Source organism: Pipistrellus hanaki, assembly GCF_964339955.1.
Source record: "Pipistrellus hanaki genome assembly, chromosome: 9".
Lineage (NCBI taxonomy): Eukaryota > Metazoa > Chordata > Mammalia > Chiroptera > Vespertilionidae > Pipistrellus > Pipistrellus hanaki.
This window is the reverse complement of record NC_140511.1, coordinates 27,568,788-27,587,870: the sequence shown is the minus strand read 5'-3', so window position 1 is coordinate 27,587,870 and position 19,083 is coordinate 27,568,788. Positions and strand designations below refer to the sequence as shown.

General features: G+C 35.1%; 1 protein-coding gene across 2 annotated transcripts in view; it reads right to left on the bottom strand.

The window, feature by feature from the left end:
- Positions 1–1,747: 1,747 nt before the first annotated feature.
- The window catches only part of SLC36A4 (solute carrier family 36 member 4), a 111,974-nt gene continuing 94,638 nt past the window's right edge, over positions 1,748–19,083 (bottom strand). For both annotated transcript variants that reach the window (XM_084895400.1, XM_084895399.1), the window contains 3 exons: positions 14,013–14,182; positions 2,884–6,348; positions 1,748–2,674 (listed from right to left, as the gene is read on the bottom strand). In XM_084895400.1, coding sequence (XP_084751526.1) covers positions 6,044–6,348; positions 14,013–14,182 — 475 coding nt within the window. In that variant the 3' untranslated portion in view covers positions 1,748–2,674; positions 2,884–6,043. The remainder of the gene's footprint in view (positions 2,675–2,883; positions 6,349–14,012; positions 14,183–19,083) is intronic.

The window sequence follows — 19,083 nt, the reverse complement described above, 5'->3', positions numbered from 1 at the left end:
TACCAAGCAGAAAATGGGTTGGCTGCTGTCATTAAACAAATAGGCACAGGGGCAAAGGGGACAGTACCAAAAACATGACTTTGCCCCAGAATTCAAGATGTTTATACCAGAGTTCTAAGATAGGCTTTTCCTTGATGTGTTTGCCACATAATTCACTCCACAACTGGTTTTTTTTTTTGGTTTTTTTTTTTAGAACCTACACCAAGCATGTCAAACTCCTGGCTGCGAGTTTCATATGCTTGATCTACCCTTGCCTGGCACTCTTATAGGCATTGGATTTTCAATGAACACAATCAACAAGAGTGCCTCCTTCATGGAGTTTATGTTCTCTAGGGAAAGACAGGGAAGAAATAAAACCAAAAAAAAGTATATATAGCATGCTTATAGAATTCTCAGTTTAATGGAGAGATGAACACAGATACTTAATTATCAAAACACGCTGAAAGAGGGATAATAAACACAAGGGCATTTGCTAGTATGAAGGAAGGAATACACAACTCACTCTATGTAGTGAGATGGATGGATCAGAAGGCTTTCTGGTAGAAGAGACATCTAAACTGAATCTTAATAGCTAAGGATTGGCCAGGAAAAAAATTGGGTAAGGAGTAGGAGGGTTGTTTCAGAATGAGGGTTGATGGAGTAGTGCAAAGTATATGGGGGATGTTTGTGGTATGATACAATCAGAACTTGGGTGTTGCTATAACTTGCAGGGGAGACCACATTAAGGAGCTTGGTCTTTATACACTGAGATTGGGGAGGAAGAGAAGACTTAAGTGTCAAAATCAGATTTTCTAATGCCTATTCTGTGCTTCTGTGAAGTACTATTAGATGCATGAGCTAAGATACAAGATATTATAGTGCATCATCTGAAGGTGCTTGCTTCTGTATTGTCCAGTCTTTTGGTTTACTTCTTGCTCTGCTCTAGACCTGCTCTATCTTGATCCATACCATTCCTCATGCTAGATAGTATCTAGTCCTTGTCCTTCAGCCCACAGAAAGATCCACGATGGAGGATATAGCAAAATTAACGTATTTGCTTTAGTTTGAGAAGCACCACGTGGTCCTGTGCTTCATGGCACCAGAAAACTAGGACCAAAGGACCCGATTCCCTCGTACATTTTAAGCCTTCAAATCTACCTTTATGGAAAACTCTAAACCAAATCCATCCTTCAAATACTGATGTATCTTTTCCTAAGAAACTTTTCCCCTCAGGTCTGCGGACTCCCTGAAATGTGAACACCATCAATTCTATGCAAAATTTTGAGAGCTTGTGTATATATGTTAAAAATAACCATTCTATATATACCTTGTGCATAAAACCATCACTAAAATTAATTTTACAAAGTGGCTAATTTAATTGCATTTATATATCTGTATACCTAAGTCTTACCCTACCCCCATGGTTTTTTTGTCTTTGTTTTTCTTCTGTTGTTTGCCAAGAGCATGTACTACTACTACTTGACCTTAAATCATGACTGCAGCATTTGCCGAGCTCATTCTACATTTACTCTGTAGGAAGTCCACCCAGGTCATGGTTTTGAGTACCGTATGTCTTTTCATTTTTAATCAACATCTGCTCTTAGAGGTACATAATTCAGCTCTAAGGTTGAAGGTCACCTGACAAAGTATTAACCACAAAAAGTTATTAAAATGTTATGAGAATATTACACATACTAATGCTATTTTCAGCTATGACATTTGTCAATGACTCTTAACCTTATATAGGACAAATTTATTTTAAAAGGCATTTGCAAGCAAAATAATATATTTTATTGAAAATTGAGAAGTTACAATTCTTCAGAAAAATAAGTTAAAAGAAAAAGAATTAACTCAAGTGCAATTACATCTAGTTTTCACTCAAACACAATTATTTTGAAAAATAAGAATCCACAGTTTAATTTCTTTATGGCATAAACATGTGTTTTCCTATTATCAAGAAAATGCTAACGGAATAATTTTCAGAGTGATACTTCAACACATCATCTTTCTGGACCCAGTTTAAATGGTATGTTAGTATCTAGTTCAAATAGATCACTGATGTGTGTGCAGAAGAACTAGCTAATTTTTAAGAATATTTACCATTTATCATAGAACAATATATAGCATTCCTAGACATTTCTTAAGCATGTTTTCTTATCTCCTTGGTAAAACCAATCACTTGTAGAAAGTTGTTTAGCCTGGTGAACACTAGTGGCATAAATCAGATTAACCATAATATTGCTAAAGTATTAATTATTAGTCAGCCATTTAATGTTAGGAAGAATATGGTTATACTTTTAAAATCAAAATTCCTCAGATTTTCATATGAAGGGAAACTAGTTGAGCCAGGAAACTAAAAATACTCAGTTTTTTATTTTTTAATATATTTTATTGATTTTGTACAGAGAGGAAGGGAGAGAGATAGAGAGTTAGAAACATCGATGAGAGAGAGTCATCGATCAGCTGCCTCTTGCACACCCCCTACTGGGGATATGCCCGCAACCAAGGTACATGCCTTGACCGGAATTGAACCCGGGACGCTCTATCCATTGAGCCAAACCAGTCTCGGCAAGTTTTTTAAAAACTCATATTATCAATGGTCTATATTTTTATCAAATTATTTTTTCTTCAACAGAAAATATTCATTGAGCCACTGGTGTATATTTTACTTATTTCCATGATCTATATTCTGTATCTTCTTCCTTTAGAGTAGGGGTGTCGAACTCAATCAGAGAAGGGGCCAAAATCTAAAATCCAGCCTAAATCGCGGGCCGAATGGTTTACTGAACAGTCATAAACTGACAATGTCATAAACTGACAGCGGAGTGCAGTGATGACAGCGCGGTGCGGGCCACATTGCAAGGCCTGGCAGGCTGGATTTGGCCCGCGGGCCTTGTGTTTGACATATGTGCTTTAGAGAGAGAACTGAGGCCAAGACCCACTGGCTATAGATATCAGTAAACGTATTATTCTGATGCTGTGCCTTCTGATGTCTACAGTGAAGAGGTGCCACAGGTAAGCTACAGAAAGACCTGTGCTTTGCCACAGCAAGACATGGCACTAATGTAAAACTTCAATTAATGTTTCAAGTAATATTTTAGAGTATTTTGTAGTTAACAAGACTTAATTTCATAATACAGAAAAGCTGTCTAAGAAACTTACAACATGCATATTGCATAAAATGCTTATAAAATGCTAAGTGCATCCTAAGTGAGAGGCAGAAATGGTTTTAATTCTGTCCAATAAGGACAGAATTAAAACATGTGGCACTTGCTAATACAAAACCTCTTTCATTTGGTAACACCATACAAATGGTAATTCCATACAAATTGGTCTTTAACCAAGAAAAAACCCTAGTTCTTAATTAATTGTGGAGAAGTCTGGCCATGTCAGGAAAAAATCCTCTGATAAAAAATATCTGAGAACCAGTGTTTGACAAGTCCATTTTAAAACTGGTGAAGCCCTTTTGAATGTAAAGGACTAATTATAACTTAAAACAGAGGGTATCAGAGGTAAGAAAAGCTTTTTTCCCCCCTCACCACAATTAGGAAAGGCTCTCAGGCACCTGGTCAGCTTTCAGAGAAGAGGAGACTTTATGGTGATGGCACATGAAATGCTGAAGGAATTTTAGCCATAATGTAATGGAGCAAAGACACCAAACAAAAATTGGGCAGGTGCAATCACACTCATTTTTCCAGGCCCTAATATGAAAGCAAAAGCTTGTCTAATAAAAATATCTTCTCTAAAAATCTTTAGAAAATGTTATGACTCATTAAAACTACATTTTCAGAGGAAAAATATTGCCCAATGACTTTTTACAAATAAAACACATGATCGAAGAATCCGTAAATAAGAATACATTTATTATTTACATCTAAATCATGTTTCCTCAAGAATTAAAATTACTTTCTCCCTTTTTAGCCCCTCTTCTTTTCTGCATTTCAACTTTTCCTTGTACCAAAAGTATTGCTAATTTAGTGAATTAAGTACAGGATGTCAGTTAAGCACTCACTGCATGAGAAAGCATGGTTAATAATGTGCTCAACATTTATTCATTTGAATTTAAGTTTTATCTGTTACTACAATAAACTAATCAAATTGTCATTGAATTAGATGACTTCACCTCATAAGGAAAACAGGTGAACATATAAAAATAAAATTTCACACACGGACTAGAAATATTAAAAACAGCTGACAAAAACTTAATAGTCCTTAATAGTGCTTTCTATTAAATAATGGTTTTCAAGTCAGTTTATACCATTAAACTTTTTTAGAACGCCTGATTTATTCTTAGATTCAAAATTATATAACACTAGTTTCCATGATAATTACTTTTCCTATAACTTCTTTCATATCTTCTCAATATGACTAAATGTTCAACATAACATTGACATAAAAGTATCACAAACAATTATTGGTCTTATTCAATGCAAATATTTTAAAAAGCGTTTGATTCATATGAATTTGTACCAAAATAAAGCTACTAATATTTCTTTAGGATTTTACTTGATGATTCATTCATGATATAAGCAAAATATACTTGAACTAAGTTAACATTTACATATAAAAATATAGAATATATAGTATACGACAGTGATCTTGATGTCTTGTAGTGTTACAAATTAGAGTACCACCAGCCTGATTAAAAAGTTCAACATGTTTTTAAATTATAAAATTTTTAAAAAGCAGGATTCGTAGTTTTACATTTAATTTTAATCCTCCATATCAATTGAGTTTCTTTGTTTTGGCTAATAACTGGGCTTGAAGAACATGGAATAGAAGTATTTCTCTGGAAGAAACAGAAATGTTTAGTAGACAGTTTATTGTAGTCTTTATTTTCCTAAGCATGAATATCTTTTTGTTTATTCTGCCCATTCTGATCAATAAAAGGAAAACCACAGGGCAGGAAACAGTGGGAAAAAAATCCTGTCTTTTGTCAGATATCTATTTTCTGCCATTCAGAATAATGGATAGTGCCTAAAACAACCTCGAAAGGAAGAAATAAAAAGAGCTCAAACCACAAAGAGAAATAATAAGAGCTTGGCACCTTCTACCAGGCAGCAGTTAAACTAGCAAGTGGTTTCTATTTTTTTTTTTTTTTTAATTGCTTCTTTTCCTTGTTGAGGTTTATATGGCTGAAGTGCAGGCTTTTTAGAGTTCTGATTTTCTACTCAGGCCACATGTGCTATTCAAAGATCACCGGCTTTTAGAGTATTAAAAATAAATGGACTCAACAATAAGTTAAACTGAACTTAATTTATTCTTTTTCATAGATGTGATGTGAGAAATAAAAAATCCTGAACTAGGAATCGAAAGTTATCTTGATCTCAGGATCTTGACCAAGTTACTTAACCATTCTGGGCATTAATTTCCTCAGGTAAAAATAAGGGAATTGTATTGGGTATCCTTTAAAATCTCTTTCAAATTTAATTGAAGCACTAAGGCAGAATCTTGTAGGGTGCCTTGCAGCTGTCATTATGAAGATCAACTACCATGACAGAATATTGTAAGAATAATTCAGGTTTTATGGATTTCTGGTGCTAACATTATGGTTAGTGAGAGTTTTTTTTTTAAAACTTCCAGAGGCTAATCACAAGTATTTGGCTCTCTACTAATAAAAAAAAAAAAAATAAATAATCGAGATATTTTTACATTATACACAGTATGCTTTGACATTCACTGGGATGGTCTGGAGTTTTACTTACATCCTTTAATTCTCTTAATGTTGAATCTTGTTCTCTCTTCAACTGGATGGCAAATAGTAGCATGAGGATAAAAGGATTTAGGTTAAAGCATTTCTGACTGAATGAAGAATAACAGAAGTCTTTTAATTACTTAACATTTTAATTTTATTTCTAGTATTTAAAACCAAGAATCTGTAATAGTTTACCACTGTTGGTAAAGAATTGTAAAGAATTGAAATTTACTGCCAAAATATCAATATTCTGCCAAAAGAAAACAGAGTTTGGTTCTACTTTTAAGTATATGGCAATGTATTCTAGTAGTTCTTATTTTAATCATTTTCAGAACTGAGACAAAAGTAGAAGACTCAATTCCATGTCAGCTATTTCAAACCAGATGTGAAGCATGTTGAATTCATTAGAGAGGGACTTTGTGGCATACCAGATATAACTTTGGGAGAAGGGTAAATAATTTCTTCAACAGTTACATAGGTACCTAACAAGAAACCAACAAATCCAGTAAATGCTATAGAAATATTTTTCAGAATCATCCATATATTGTAGTGTTCCTTAGAAAATGTAAGAATTTCAACCAAAGGTGGGAGGATCAGGGCCAATGTGCTGCTGCTCACAGCTCCAACGAAGGAAATCACAATGTCTAAACGAGGAATCAGAACTGCTCCCGCACCTGGTAAATGGAAATGACTTTATTTAAATAGTTATTACTGACATGAATACTATAGATATTTTCAATATATTATATTAAAGTTAATTAACGCAAGTAGGCACTAAACTACTGATTATGGGAGAATCTGTTGAGCTAAAAAGGAAGACAAACAAAATGGTGACATTTCTTGAACTTTCACTTGTCAGAATTTATTATATAAAGAACTTTTAATATTTTGCTGTGAGATTCTGGACAAAGAAGTTTGGATAGATTACTCTTCCATTCAGTTAATTGTAGATGAGGTGGTGTGATATAAATAAATTAGAGAGAGCTAGCTATTCCTTATACTAGAATTTCAATTAACCAAATAGAAGGAACAATAGAAATACAAAATATTAAGCAAACACCACAGTGATAACTGTTGTACAAAAAAGTCACTAAAAGATGCTAAAATTGGTGGACGAAAACTGTAGATAACAAGATATTTGCATAATTTCAAAAGTATTTCCCTACAAAATACTTATAAAGGGAAAAGGAGTTTCTTTATAGTTGGAGAAACCTCTCAAACACCCTTCACCAAGTGATCAAAGTTAATTGATACTATCGTGTGATGATGCATTGAGAAGTGCAAAGCATCACCTATGGAATTCTTGTTAAAAATGCTTAACTTCAATCTAATAATAAAGCATCATACAAATCCAAATTGAAGGAAATTCTACAATATTACGGACATTTCAAATGGAAGACAAAAAGTGTCAAGACTAGAGGAAACTATGTAGACATGACAAATCAAGTGAGATGTTGCACTGGTTCCTGGATCAGAAAAGAATAGACAAAACTGGCAAAATGGTCTACAGATTAATTAGTGTTATATTAATGTTAATTTCTTGGTTTTAATAATTGTAGGAGGCGGGTCCAAAATGAGGGTGAAATAGGACATGGAGTTTGCCCCCTCCCATGAAGACACCAAATGCCTGAATGTGCACTTGTGTTTACAGAAATTCCTTCTGAGAAACAACTGAATGACGAAAGACTACAAAAAGAAGAGTAAGGATCTGTGGGATCCCACCAGAAATCTCATGGAACCCATCAGGAATGAAGGAACTGGTAAGCACCACTGTTTACATACCCTCTGCACTTGGATAGCTCAGTAGGAGCTTAACTAGGTGCTCTGGCTGAACTTCAAGGCTGCAGTAACACATCTCCAGCCAGCCCTCCTAGAGCTAACTCCAGCAGGAAACAAGAATGAGCCACAGTAGGTATGCACAGTCCTACCTCCAACCCCCCCACACACACACATCTGGAGCTATAACCAACAGGCCCAACAGGGTGCAGAGGTTCCCCTTTACCAGGCCACGGCTGCAAGCACCCCCTGGGCTGACCCAGTAGGAGCAAAAGCAGAACCACGAGAGCCTAGCTCATGCATCCTGGGTAGCCATGTGGAAATTGGTGCTGTGGTGATGGTGCTGTGGTGATTGTGTTTATAGGGTGTTCTATCTCTGACCAGACTCTCAAGACAGTCGATCAAACAATAGGGTAAGCCTTGTATGCATAGCAGAAAGTACTCACTCACCCCCAGTAAGAGGGAGAGTTCTGCTGCACCTCAGGCCTACACAGGGCTCCCAACCCAGGCCAGCAGCAGTCAAAAGGGCTTGCCTCAGCCGCCCCCCCCCCCCCCCCCCCACACACACACACACCAGGATGCTCTACCTAGATCAGAAGCAGAATCAGCAGGGTGCTGTAGCACAAACCTATAGGACTGCCCCACCTGGCACAGCAGGAAAGCTCATACACACCAGGCTATACCACCTGGAAATTGAAACTTCAGGCCAGACAGCATCCCAGAAACCACTCCTCCCCCCCAACCCGAGTTTACACAGAGGCCACTTTTAAACAAGACCATTTTTTCAAGATTGGGAGAGAGAGTGATCAATCTAACTCATTGGAACAAACACCAAAGGTCAAACAAAATGGGGAAACAGAAGAATATGCCCCAAATGAATAAGCAAACAATAAAACCTGGAGATAAACTGAAACAAATAATTGGCCAGATAAAAAATTTAAACAGTCACAGGATACTCAACAAAGTTGCGAGTACAATAGAGTAAGTTAGAAAACTTCAACAAAGAATTAGAAAATAAAGAACCAAATAGAGATGAAGAATACAAAAACTTAAAATGAAAACACATTAGATGGAATTAACAATAGGTTAGTTAACATAGAAGAACAGATTAGTGATCTGAAAAAGTAGTGGAAAGCACCCAATCAGCAAAATGAAAAAGAACTTTTAAAAATGAGAAGGATCTCTGACACAACATCAAGCACTCAAACATTATAGCAATTCCCAGAAAAAGGGGCAGCAAGTATATTGAAGAAATAATGGCTGGAAAGTTTCCTAATCTGAGAAGGAAAGGGACATCAAAGTTCTGGAAGCACAGAGAATCCCAAACCAGATGAACCCTGCCAAGACGTACTGTAATTAAAATGGCAAAAGTTAAGGATAAAGAGACAATCTTTAAGGCAGCAGGAAGGAAACAAGAAGTTTCTTACAAGGGAAATCCCCACAAGGCACTCAACTGATTTCTCAGCAGCAATGTTACAGACCAGAAGGGAGTGGTAGAAAATATTTAAAAACTGATAAAAAGGAGCCTACAATCTAGACTACTATCCTTTCTGCAAGGTTATTAGAACCCAAAGAGAGAGAGCTTCCCAGACAAGCAAAAATGAAATAAGTTCACCACCAAAACGACTTCACAAGAAATGGTAAGGTATCCTCTTTATGCAGAAAAGACAACCTGAAATAGAAAGTACAGGGAGGTAAAGGCAAATATATAATAAACAGTAAATCCATCACTTAAAACTAGCAAAAGAAACAATTATAATAGGGAATACACAAAACAAAAAGATATAAAACATGACATTAATAAATTTGTGTGTGTGGGGGGGTAAAAATGTAGTACTTTTAGAATGTGTTTGAACTTAAACGCATATGATCTTAAAACAGACTGCTGTAGATATAAATGGATATATGGTAATCAAAAATAAAAAGAAACCCAAACAAAACACTAATTAAAGAAAACTGGCATATCAAAAGAAATCAACAGAAATAGAAAAAAATTAAAAACAATGAACAAATTGGCAATAAGTACATACCTCTTAATAATTATTTTAAATGTAAATGGACTAAATGCTCCCATCAAAAGACATAGCATGACAGAATAAATAAAAAAAACAAGACCCATCTATATGCTGCCTATATGAGATTCACTTTAGGTCAAAAGACACACCAACTGAATATGAAGTTATGAAAAAAGATATTCCCTGCAAATAGAAATTGAAGAGGTCTGGGGTAGCAATACACATATCAGATAAAATAGACTTTAAAACAAAGGATTGAAAAGAGACAAAGAATATTACATAATGTTAAAGGGGTCTATCCAAGAAGAGTATATAACAATTGTAAATGTTTATGCACAACATAGACACACACAAGAATATAAAACATTAATGGATACAAAAGCTAGAAATTAACAGTAATAAAATAATAGTTGGGGGCTTTAAGACAGAAAATTAGTAGGAAATAATGGCCTTAAATGTCACATTAGAGTGACTTAATAGACATTTCTAAAACATTTCACCCCCAAATTGCAGAATACACATTTTTCTCCAGTACATATGGAACATTTTCCAGGAGAGTCCACATATTAGACCACAAAACAAACCTCAATAAATTCAAATCACTAAAATCATTATCAAGCACCTTTTCTGACCCATATGGTATAAAACTAGAAATCAACTAAAGGAAGAAACTGGATAAAATACATTAAATTTAAGTAACATAATAAATAACCAATGGGTCAAAGACAAAAATGAAACAGGAAATTAAAAGCTACCTTGAGCCCTAGCCAGTTTGGCTCAGCGGACAGAGCATTAGCCCACAGACTGAGGGTCTTGGGTTTACTTCCAGTCAAGGGGCACATGCCTCAGCTGCAGGCTGAATCCCCAGCCCTGGTCCTGATGCTGCAGGAGGCAGGCAACCAATTGATGTGTCTCACATAGATGTCTCTAACCACCCTCCCTGCCCACTCTTTCTGAAAACCAATGGGAAAGTACCCCTAGATGAGAATTAACAACACCAAAAACCTATCTTGAGACAAATGAAAACTCAACCTTCCAAAATGTATGGGAGGTAGCAAAAGCAGTTCTAAAAGGGAAATTCATAGCTAAACAGGCCTTCAAAAAACAGGAAAATTACCAAATAAGAAATTTACCTTTAGATATAAAGGAGCTAGAAAGAGAATAATAGAGAAAATACAAAGTAAGTAGGAGGAAGAAAACACAGATCAGAGTGGAAACAAATGAAATACAGACCAAAAAATTAGAAAAGAACAATGAAATTCAGAGCTAATTCTTTCCATGGATAAGTAAAATTGCCAAATATCTAGCCAAACTTGTCAAGGAAAAAAGAGAGCCCAAATAAAATCTGAAATGAAAGAGGAGAGAACAGACAACACAGAAAACAAAGGATCATTAAAAGAATACCATGAACAATTATATGCCAACAAACTGTACAATCTCGAAGAAATTGATACATTTCCAGAAACATACAAACTTCCAAGACTAAACCAGGAAAAAAAAGAAAATATGAGCAGGCTGATCACTGGCAATGAAATTGAATTAGTCATTGAAAAACTTCCAACAAACAAAAGCACAGGTGAATTCTACCAAACATTTAAAGAATAATTAATACCTATCCTTCTCAAACTATTCAAAGAAATTAAAGAGGAAGGGCTGCTTCCAAGCTCATTCTATGAGGGCAGCTTTTACCATACCACCAAAATTAGACAAAGATACGAACAAAAAGAACTACAGGTGAATAACCATGATGAATATAAATGCAAAAATTCTCAATAAAATACCAGTAAACCAAATTCAACAATACATTAAAAGGATTATGCACCACGATCAAGTGGAATTTATACCAGGGAATGAAAGGATGACTCAATATCCTCCAAACAATTAACATTATACATCACATCAAAAACCAAAAATAAAAATTATATGATCATCTCAGATGCAGAAAAAGCATTTGACAAAACATCCCTTTATGATAAATACTCTCAACAAAGTGGGCATAAAAGGAACTTAACATAATAAAGGCTATATATGATAAGCTCACAGTTAAAACTATACTAAATGATGAAAAGTTGAAAGTGTTTCCTCTAAGATCAGTAACAGATAAGGATACTCACTCTCCCCACTATTATTCAATATAGTACTAAAAGTCCTAGCCACAGTTATCATACAAGGTAAAGAAATAAAGGCATCCAAATTGTAAATTAAAACTATCACTATTTGCAAATGACATGATATTCTATACAGAAAAATTAGTCAGAATCCACTAAAAAATTAACATAATGAATTGAGTATAGTTACAGGATACAAAATTAATTTACACAAATCACTTATATATCTATATAAGGCTAATATGCAAAGTGTCCCCTCGGGAGTTCAACCAGGAAACCAAGAGTTCAATTGCTCGCTATAATGTGCACTGACCACCAGGGGGTGGTGTGGAACAAAGGAAGGCCCCAGCTGGCAGCCTGCGGGTCCCCAATCAGCCCTGATTGCCAGCCAGGCCTAGGACCCTCTAGTATACTAATAACAATCACAAGGAAAAATTGATAAAATCCATTATAGTTACAGCAAAAGAGAAAATACATGAATAAATTTAACTGAGCAATCTACAGATTCAATGTAGTTTCTATCAAAATACCAATGACATTCTTCTCAGAACTAGAACAAATAATACTAAAATTTATATGGAATCACACACACAAAAAACAAATAGCCAAAGCATTCTTGAGAAAGAGGAGCAAAGTTGGAGATATCACACATCCTGATGTCAAACTATACTAGCCTATATAATAAAAAGCTAATATGCAAATTGTCCCTTCGACCACAAGTTTGATCCCATTTATTTTAAAAAAATGAAAACACTAATTAGAAAAGATACATGCTCTCCTATATTCACTGCAGCATTGTTTACAATGCTGCAGTGAATATAGATGGCATATGGAAGCTACCGAGGTGTCCATTGACAGATGAACGGATAATGAAGTACCCATCAATAAAAAAAAATTTTTTAAAAAAGGAATCTTGTTACTTTCAACAACATGAATGGACCTAGAGGGTATATGCTAAGTGAAGTAAGTCAGAAAGAAAAACTAATACCACATGATTTCACTTATATGTGGAATTTTTGAAAAACAAAAACAGATGAAAAGAAACAAAGAACAAACTGATGGTTGTTGGGGGTGGTGGCTGTAGAGTGGGTGAAAAGGTGAGGGGGAATATAGTCAATAATAATGTGATAAATTTGCATGGTGACAGATAGCTACTAACAGGTGGCACATCATAAGATATATAAATGTGGAATCACTAAGCTGTACACCTGAAACTAATATTGTATGCTAATAACAATAAATGATTGCTTTGAACATAAGTTTTATCTACTTTAACCAGCTTTGGTTTTCCTTCAGACAAAATGTAATGCATTCAATTCTTTACATTTAGGCATAAGCTCCACCCCAAACTGCTCAATGCAATTTACAGAGTTACCCAAAATTTTAAGCCCTAACACCCTCCCTCTAACCTTGAATGGCCAACATGGTTACCAATATCTTCCACAGAATTTCCAAAGCTGCTTGTTCCCCAGAACACAAGTAGCCTGTCCTTGGTGTCATTCTAGGCAATCCCATTAATTAGTTCAGTGTTAGTTATCCTTCTTTTTATATTGTAGTTATAATAATAGTGACAATAATAACTTCTAGCTATCTTGTTAATATTTTTAAACTCTACAAAAATGCCACAGTTGTGGAAAGGGGAGTTCAAAGGTGGTTTGCAACTTCCCTAAAGACACCAGCAAGGAAGTGGTAGGCCTGAGTTTGAACCATCAGGTTAGTGTGACTCCACAACTCACACCCTCCACTATACCAAGCTCCCTGTCATAAAAAAGATCAAAACAAAGCCCATTCCCATAAATAGTCATGGAGAGTTTAACTGTTCAATATAGAAATGTTAGCAGGAAAAAAACCTGAGGAAAACTAGAACCACAGTAAAATGTATATCAACAATATAAAGGATCCCTTATGCATTTGATTTAAATATATTTATATTTTAATCATCACTGATATCATTTTCAAAATAATACTTTGACTAGTTCTTCTAAGTATGATAGTATCTGATTGTGTTTTTCTTACATAGAACTAGGAGCCCAGGTCGCTGCCACCCTCAAATCGCCTATCCGGCCCTGCCTCGTTCTCTGGCCCCTGAAGCAGCCACAGCCGCTGCTGATCAGACCCTCACCCAGCGCAGATGCCCGGAGGCCCCTGCCACATCATCGTTGACATGCATACAACCTCCTCCTGTTCGATCAGCCCATTACAGCATCCTGGTTAGTTGGCATATTTCTCTATTTTAGATAGATAGATAGATAGATAGATAGATAGATAGATAGATAGATATTGTAGATAGATAAATAAAATTTTAAACCAACAAGTATCCCAGCTAGGTGAATAAAATTGTTAAAAAATATTTGAAAATATACTTGAGGTTGCTTCAGAATATGAAATTCAACAATGAAAAACAGTTATGATATAAATATGTAGTGAAGTGATACTTACAAGTAATACTAACCAAGATGGATCTTATCACAAATTCACAGATTTGCTTCCACTTAGCCTGAAATTTGGATGTGATCACAGGGATAATGATCTCTGCTGGAACGTAGAACTGAATGGAATATGTCACAAAGATGCCAAAAGAATATAGAATTTTCACTGACTGATATAACCTGTTAAGAAAAAATTCAGAATTTACTCATTCCCCCCCAGCTTTATTGATGTACAACCTAAAAAATAAAACTGTACTGTACTTAAAGTCTGCAACGTGATCATTTGAGATGCATGTACATTGTGAAAAGATACCCACAAGCAAGTTAATTAACAGACCCATCACCTCATATATTTACTTTATTTATAACACTTTGGTTCTACTCTCTTGGCAAATTTCAATCACACAATTCAGTATTATCAATTACTGTTATTACGTTATACAGTAAATCCTCAGAACTTATTCATTCTAAAACTAAAAGTTTTACTGAGCTCTCTTCTTTCCACCAGCCCCTGGGAACCAATCTACTCTCATATGAACTGGACATTTTTTATAGACTTCACATATAAGTGATGCCATGCAATATTTATCTTTCTCTGTCTAGCTTATTTTATTTAGCAAAATGCCTTTGAGGTTCATTCACATTGTTATCTTAGTATGAAACTAGCTTTCTTCCTTTTATTTTTAATGTTAAGATAGACAAGAAATCCAACACAAACTAAGACAGTATATTACTAATTAAATGCTTGCTTATTATTTAAAAGAAAAAAAAAAGGTTCACTGACACTGGCTGTTATAGCTCCGTTAGTTGGAGTATCATCCCATTGATTGAAAGGTTGTGAGTTAGATTCCCAGTTGGAGTGCATATGGGAGACAATTAATCAATGTTTCTCAAATAGATCTTTCTCTTTCTCTTTCTCTCTCTCTCCCTCTAAAATAAGAAAATATATCCTAGGGTGAAGATTAAAAAAAAAAAAAAAAAAAAAAAGGCCAGCTGATCTCTAAATTTCTAGACAATAGGTGGACAACTCATTCTGACAACCTACAAAACAGTGGCCTGTGAAGATCTGTGAAATACTGCTATAAAGATGTCATGTTAGGCTAAGCCAATGCTCTGAAGGTTAGGCTGAGCCCCAAAAAGAGCTAATGTTTTTGCAACTTTCCTTTTAAAAATTGACCATATTGTATGTCTTTGATACCTCAGACATTTATATATAGAAGAAAAACTTCAGATTGAACTCTGAGTTACACAGTTCTCCTTGCTTGAAAATCTTGGTAGGTGTGTCATTGGTTGCAGAAATGTTACCATTCTTAAGTCATAAAAGAGGCCATCTAAATAAATGGTTTCAACTTGCAAACTTCTCCAGATTATATAGGAGTTTTACCTATTTTAAAGTTGCATTGATAAGGGAAATAAATTTGAATTGGGTTATTGTTTTATCCAAGTAAACATGTTTTTATGACCAGTGCTTTAAAAGAGCACAGCAATGTTCAGTTTTATCAACATCTTTAGATTTCTAGATGGTAGATAGCCTCCTGTCAAAACTCAGCATGCATGTCTTAATAAATTGGAAAAAATACATTTTATCTGGCAAAAGAGATTACTTGAAATGTTGATAATTATAGAGAATACATAGAATCGTAGGACTCAGAGGATCACTGTAGAACCTACGTACTCCCTTGGGTTATAAGTAATAAAATTATGTGTTGTATTTTTTGAAATTCTGAATATTTTATAACAATAAAAAGAAAAACCCAATTGTTCTTATTTTGTAAGAAAGTAAGTAGAGAGGAGATTGGATAGAATGAGTGACAGCACTGGGGGTAGTAATTGGCATTTCTCCTCTTTCAGCAGAAATGTCACTAACCCCACAATCTTCCACTCTCCCCTCTAAGAGGCCTATGCATGGGAAAGACTACTATATTTCTTTCTTAGGAAAAAACATTCATTTTAAAGGAATATAAAATATTCCACTATTGGTGAAGAAAGCCTCAACATTAATTAGGCTTTCACCTTATTTCTGATGTCTTAACACTCAGAGCAGTCAAGATTATAAATAGTTCTCTCAACTGTGGCCAAGCAAGAAAGACTTCAGTAAGTCTCTCCCTAGAATGTTTTCATCAAGAGGAAGGAAAAAAGGCTGAGCAGAAATAGATGTGAAAACAATGCAAACAGCATAGTTAAGGAAAGAAAGAACTCCTTAAGGGTGGTAACAATAAATCCTTAACTTTAAAATGACCTCAAGATATATTTCTCAGCTTGAGGCTTAAAGTTTACATACAAAATGGTCAAATTAGTGAAATAAAATAAATGAAAGATGCCTGCTTCATAAGCTCTGAAATGGTGAAAATTGAATGTTCTTATTAGTTTATTAGAACATTCCTTTTTTTCTAATTATTTTTAACTTACATATTTTTAAAATATGGTTAACTATATTTTACATCATTATGCATATAAATATAATTACTTTTCTACTGATATATAATAAGTTGTACAGGCTAAGAATCTGGTTATTATGAATACTATTTAGTAATATTAATTATATGCAACTACTATAATTTTGGTGTTGTATAGAATAAAAATGGGAAAATGAAATGGTTTGGCTCTTTTGAAAGTGGGTGTACTAGCACATCATCAACCAAAGAACAGTAATATAGAAATAAGAGTGCTTAAGAAAAACACTTCAGTCTTTTAGAATCAATTGTTCCACTTCCACTTGTTTTTTGTTTCAAGAACCCAATAATTTTTATGTTTGGCATCTGTAATTTCAATCACTCTTAACTATTTTTCTCTACTCAAATTTTGTTTTCATTTTGGTGTTAAGTGAACATCTTTCGTAAGGGTCCAAATGAGAATATACCCATTAAAACATCTCTATAAAGGATAAAAAATGTCCTTGAAATCAGGAATTTGAGGACATATAAGAACATCAAACAACTTGTAAGTAATGTGTAGTGTATATTAAAAGTTCTTGAAAGTTAGAGACTATGTTTTATTCTCTGTATACCCCCGAATGCACTTAATGATACTTAAGTATGAAATTAATATTAATAAAAATGGGTATGAACAGGTAATTTTTAGAAACTATATCCATTCAATATCACAAATAAAATACTTCAAAAACAAAATGGCCTTGGCCAGTGTGGGTCAGTTGGTTGGGCATCGTCTTATGCAACGAAAGGTTGCTGGTTTGATTCCTAGTCAGGGCACATGCCCAGGTTGTGGGCTTGATCCCCAGCAGAGGGTGTGCAGGAAACAGCCAATTGATGTTACCATCTCACACTGATGTTTCTCTCTTTTCCTCTCTCCCCCTCTCCTTTCTTCACTCTCTGAAAATCAATAAAAAATATTTTTAAAAATAAAACGATTCTTGCTTGAAAACAAAATCTGTTACGCTGGCAGCAAAAAGACTTCGTATCGAATAAAGAGCAGAAATCTATTTTTGAAATAATTGTTTTTCAGTCAATATATGAAATCAGATTTTGGGGTGGGGAAACAACTAAATATTGTCCAGTAAAAGCATTAGTTTTGAAAACAAGATTTCAAAATTGGCAATGCTTCTATTCTTTCCCCACATTGGTTAAAAAAAAAATAAAAAAAATCAATAGTCTTAATTCACAGGTATGGATATATTAAAAAAAATTTTAAAGCTAACCTAAGAAATAAGTTGTTGACTGATACTTTCTCTCAAGGCTGAATACAGAAGCTACCCCTGAAAATAGTCTGATAACTCACTGTACCTCTTAGACCCTTCATGATACGCAGATTAAGAATCATGGGTTTACTGGTAGCTCTGTTAAGCAGAAAAGAAGCGTTTGTGAGGACTAGCTTCAATCCTTATCAAGAACCTCATTTCATTCTCAGCTAAAAAATAAGACAACTAGAGTTATCTAGTGTTCATCACTAGATTGAATACTTTGAACCACTAATATTTTGTAGCATGTTCACTAGAATGTAGCAATATGAGGAAGAAATTTTTATCTGTTCACCACTGTGTCTCTAATGCCTATAACAATATCCAGTACACAAAAGGCATACAATAAATATAGGAGTAGTAGGCAAAAGTAGGCTTACAGTTAATACAAAAATTATACAATCATAAATAATACAAAAATATACTGTTTCACATACTCACAACTATAAACCTACTTTTGTCATTCCCTGTTATCTGCTAGATAAATGAATTTTGTACATACCCTTTATTTTGAATTTAATATCCTATATAATAAAAGCCTAATATGCTAAGTGTCTGGTCATACAGTCCATTCAACCAATCAAAGCATAAATACTAATGATATGCTAAGGTGCTCAATCACTCGCTATGACGTGCACTAACCATCAGGGGGCAGACCACCAGTTGATCAGTCACCATGATGTGCACTGACCACCAGCAGGCAGACAATCTGACTGGTAGGTTAGCTTGCTGCTGGGGTCCTGCCAATTGCAACTGAGCAAGACCAAGACAGGCTGGACATGCCCTGGAGCCTCCCGCAGTCCTGTCCCAGCTGGCCAACTTCCCACATCCCTCCCTAGCCCCAATCATGCACTGGTGGGGTCCCTCAGCCTGGCTTGCACCCTCTCACAATCCAGGACCCTTGGGTGATGTAGGAGAGCTGGTTTTAGCCCGATACTGCAGGCCAGGCTGGGGGATGCCATGAATTCACGCACTGGGCCTCTAGTAGTTAATCATTCCAATGAGGAAAGGCAGAGGCAGTTTGGGCCAGGGTTCTTAGTTACAGGCAACCTTAATATTGGAAGAAGATTATTAAGAATTTGTGAAGGAGAGGACAGAAGGAATAGTCCAGAATTTGTGAATCTTTTTTTTCCAGTTTCCTTAAATTTATTTCTGTGTTGTGCCTCTTGCTGAGTCCATGCTTGCCTAAAAATTTTTATGTTAGGTAATAAACTCCTCAGAGTTCAACCCCTTGATTGCCTGGATCAATAGCCTACATAATACAAGTGTAATATGCAAAATGACTATACCTTCGTCACACCCACAAGCCACACCCACCAATTATAGCGAATATATAAATAAACCTAACCAAGATGGTTACAGCCACAGAGAGCAGGAGGGAGGCTTG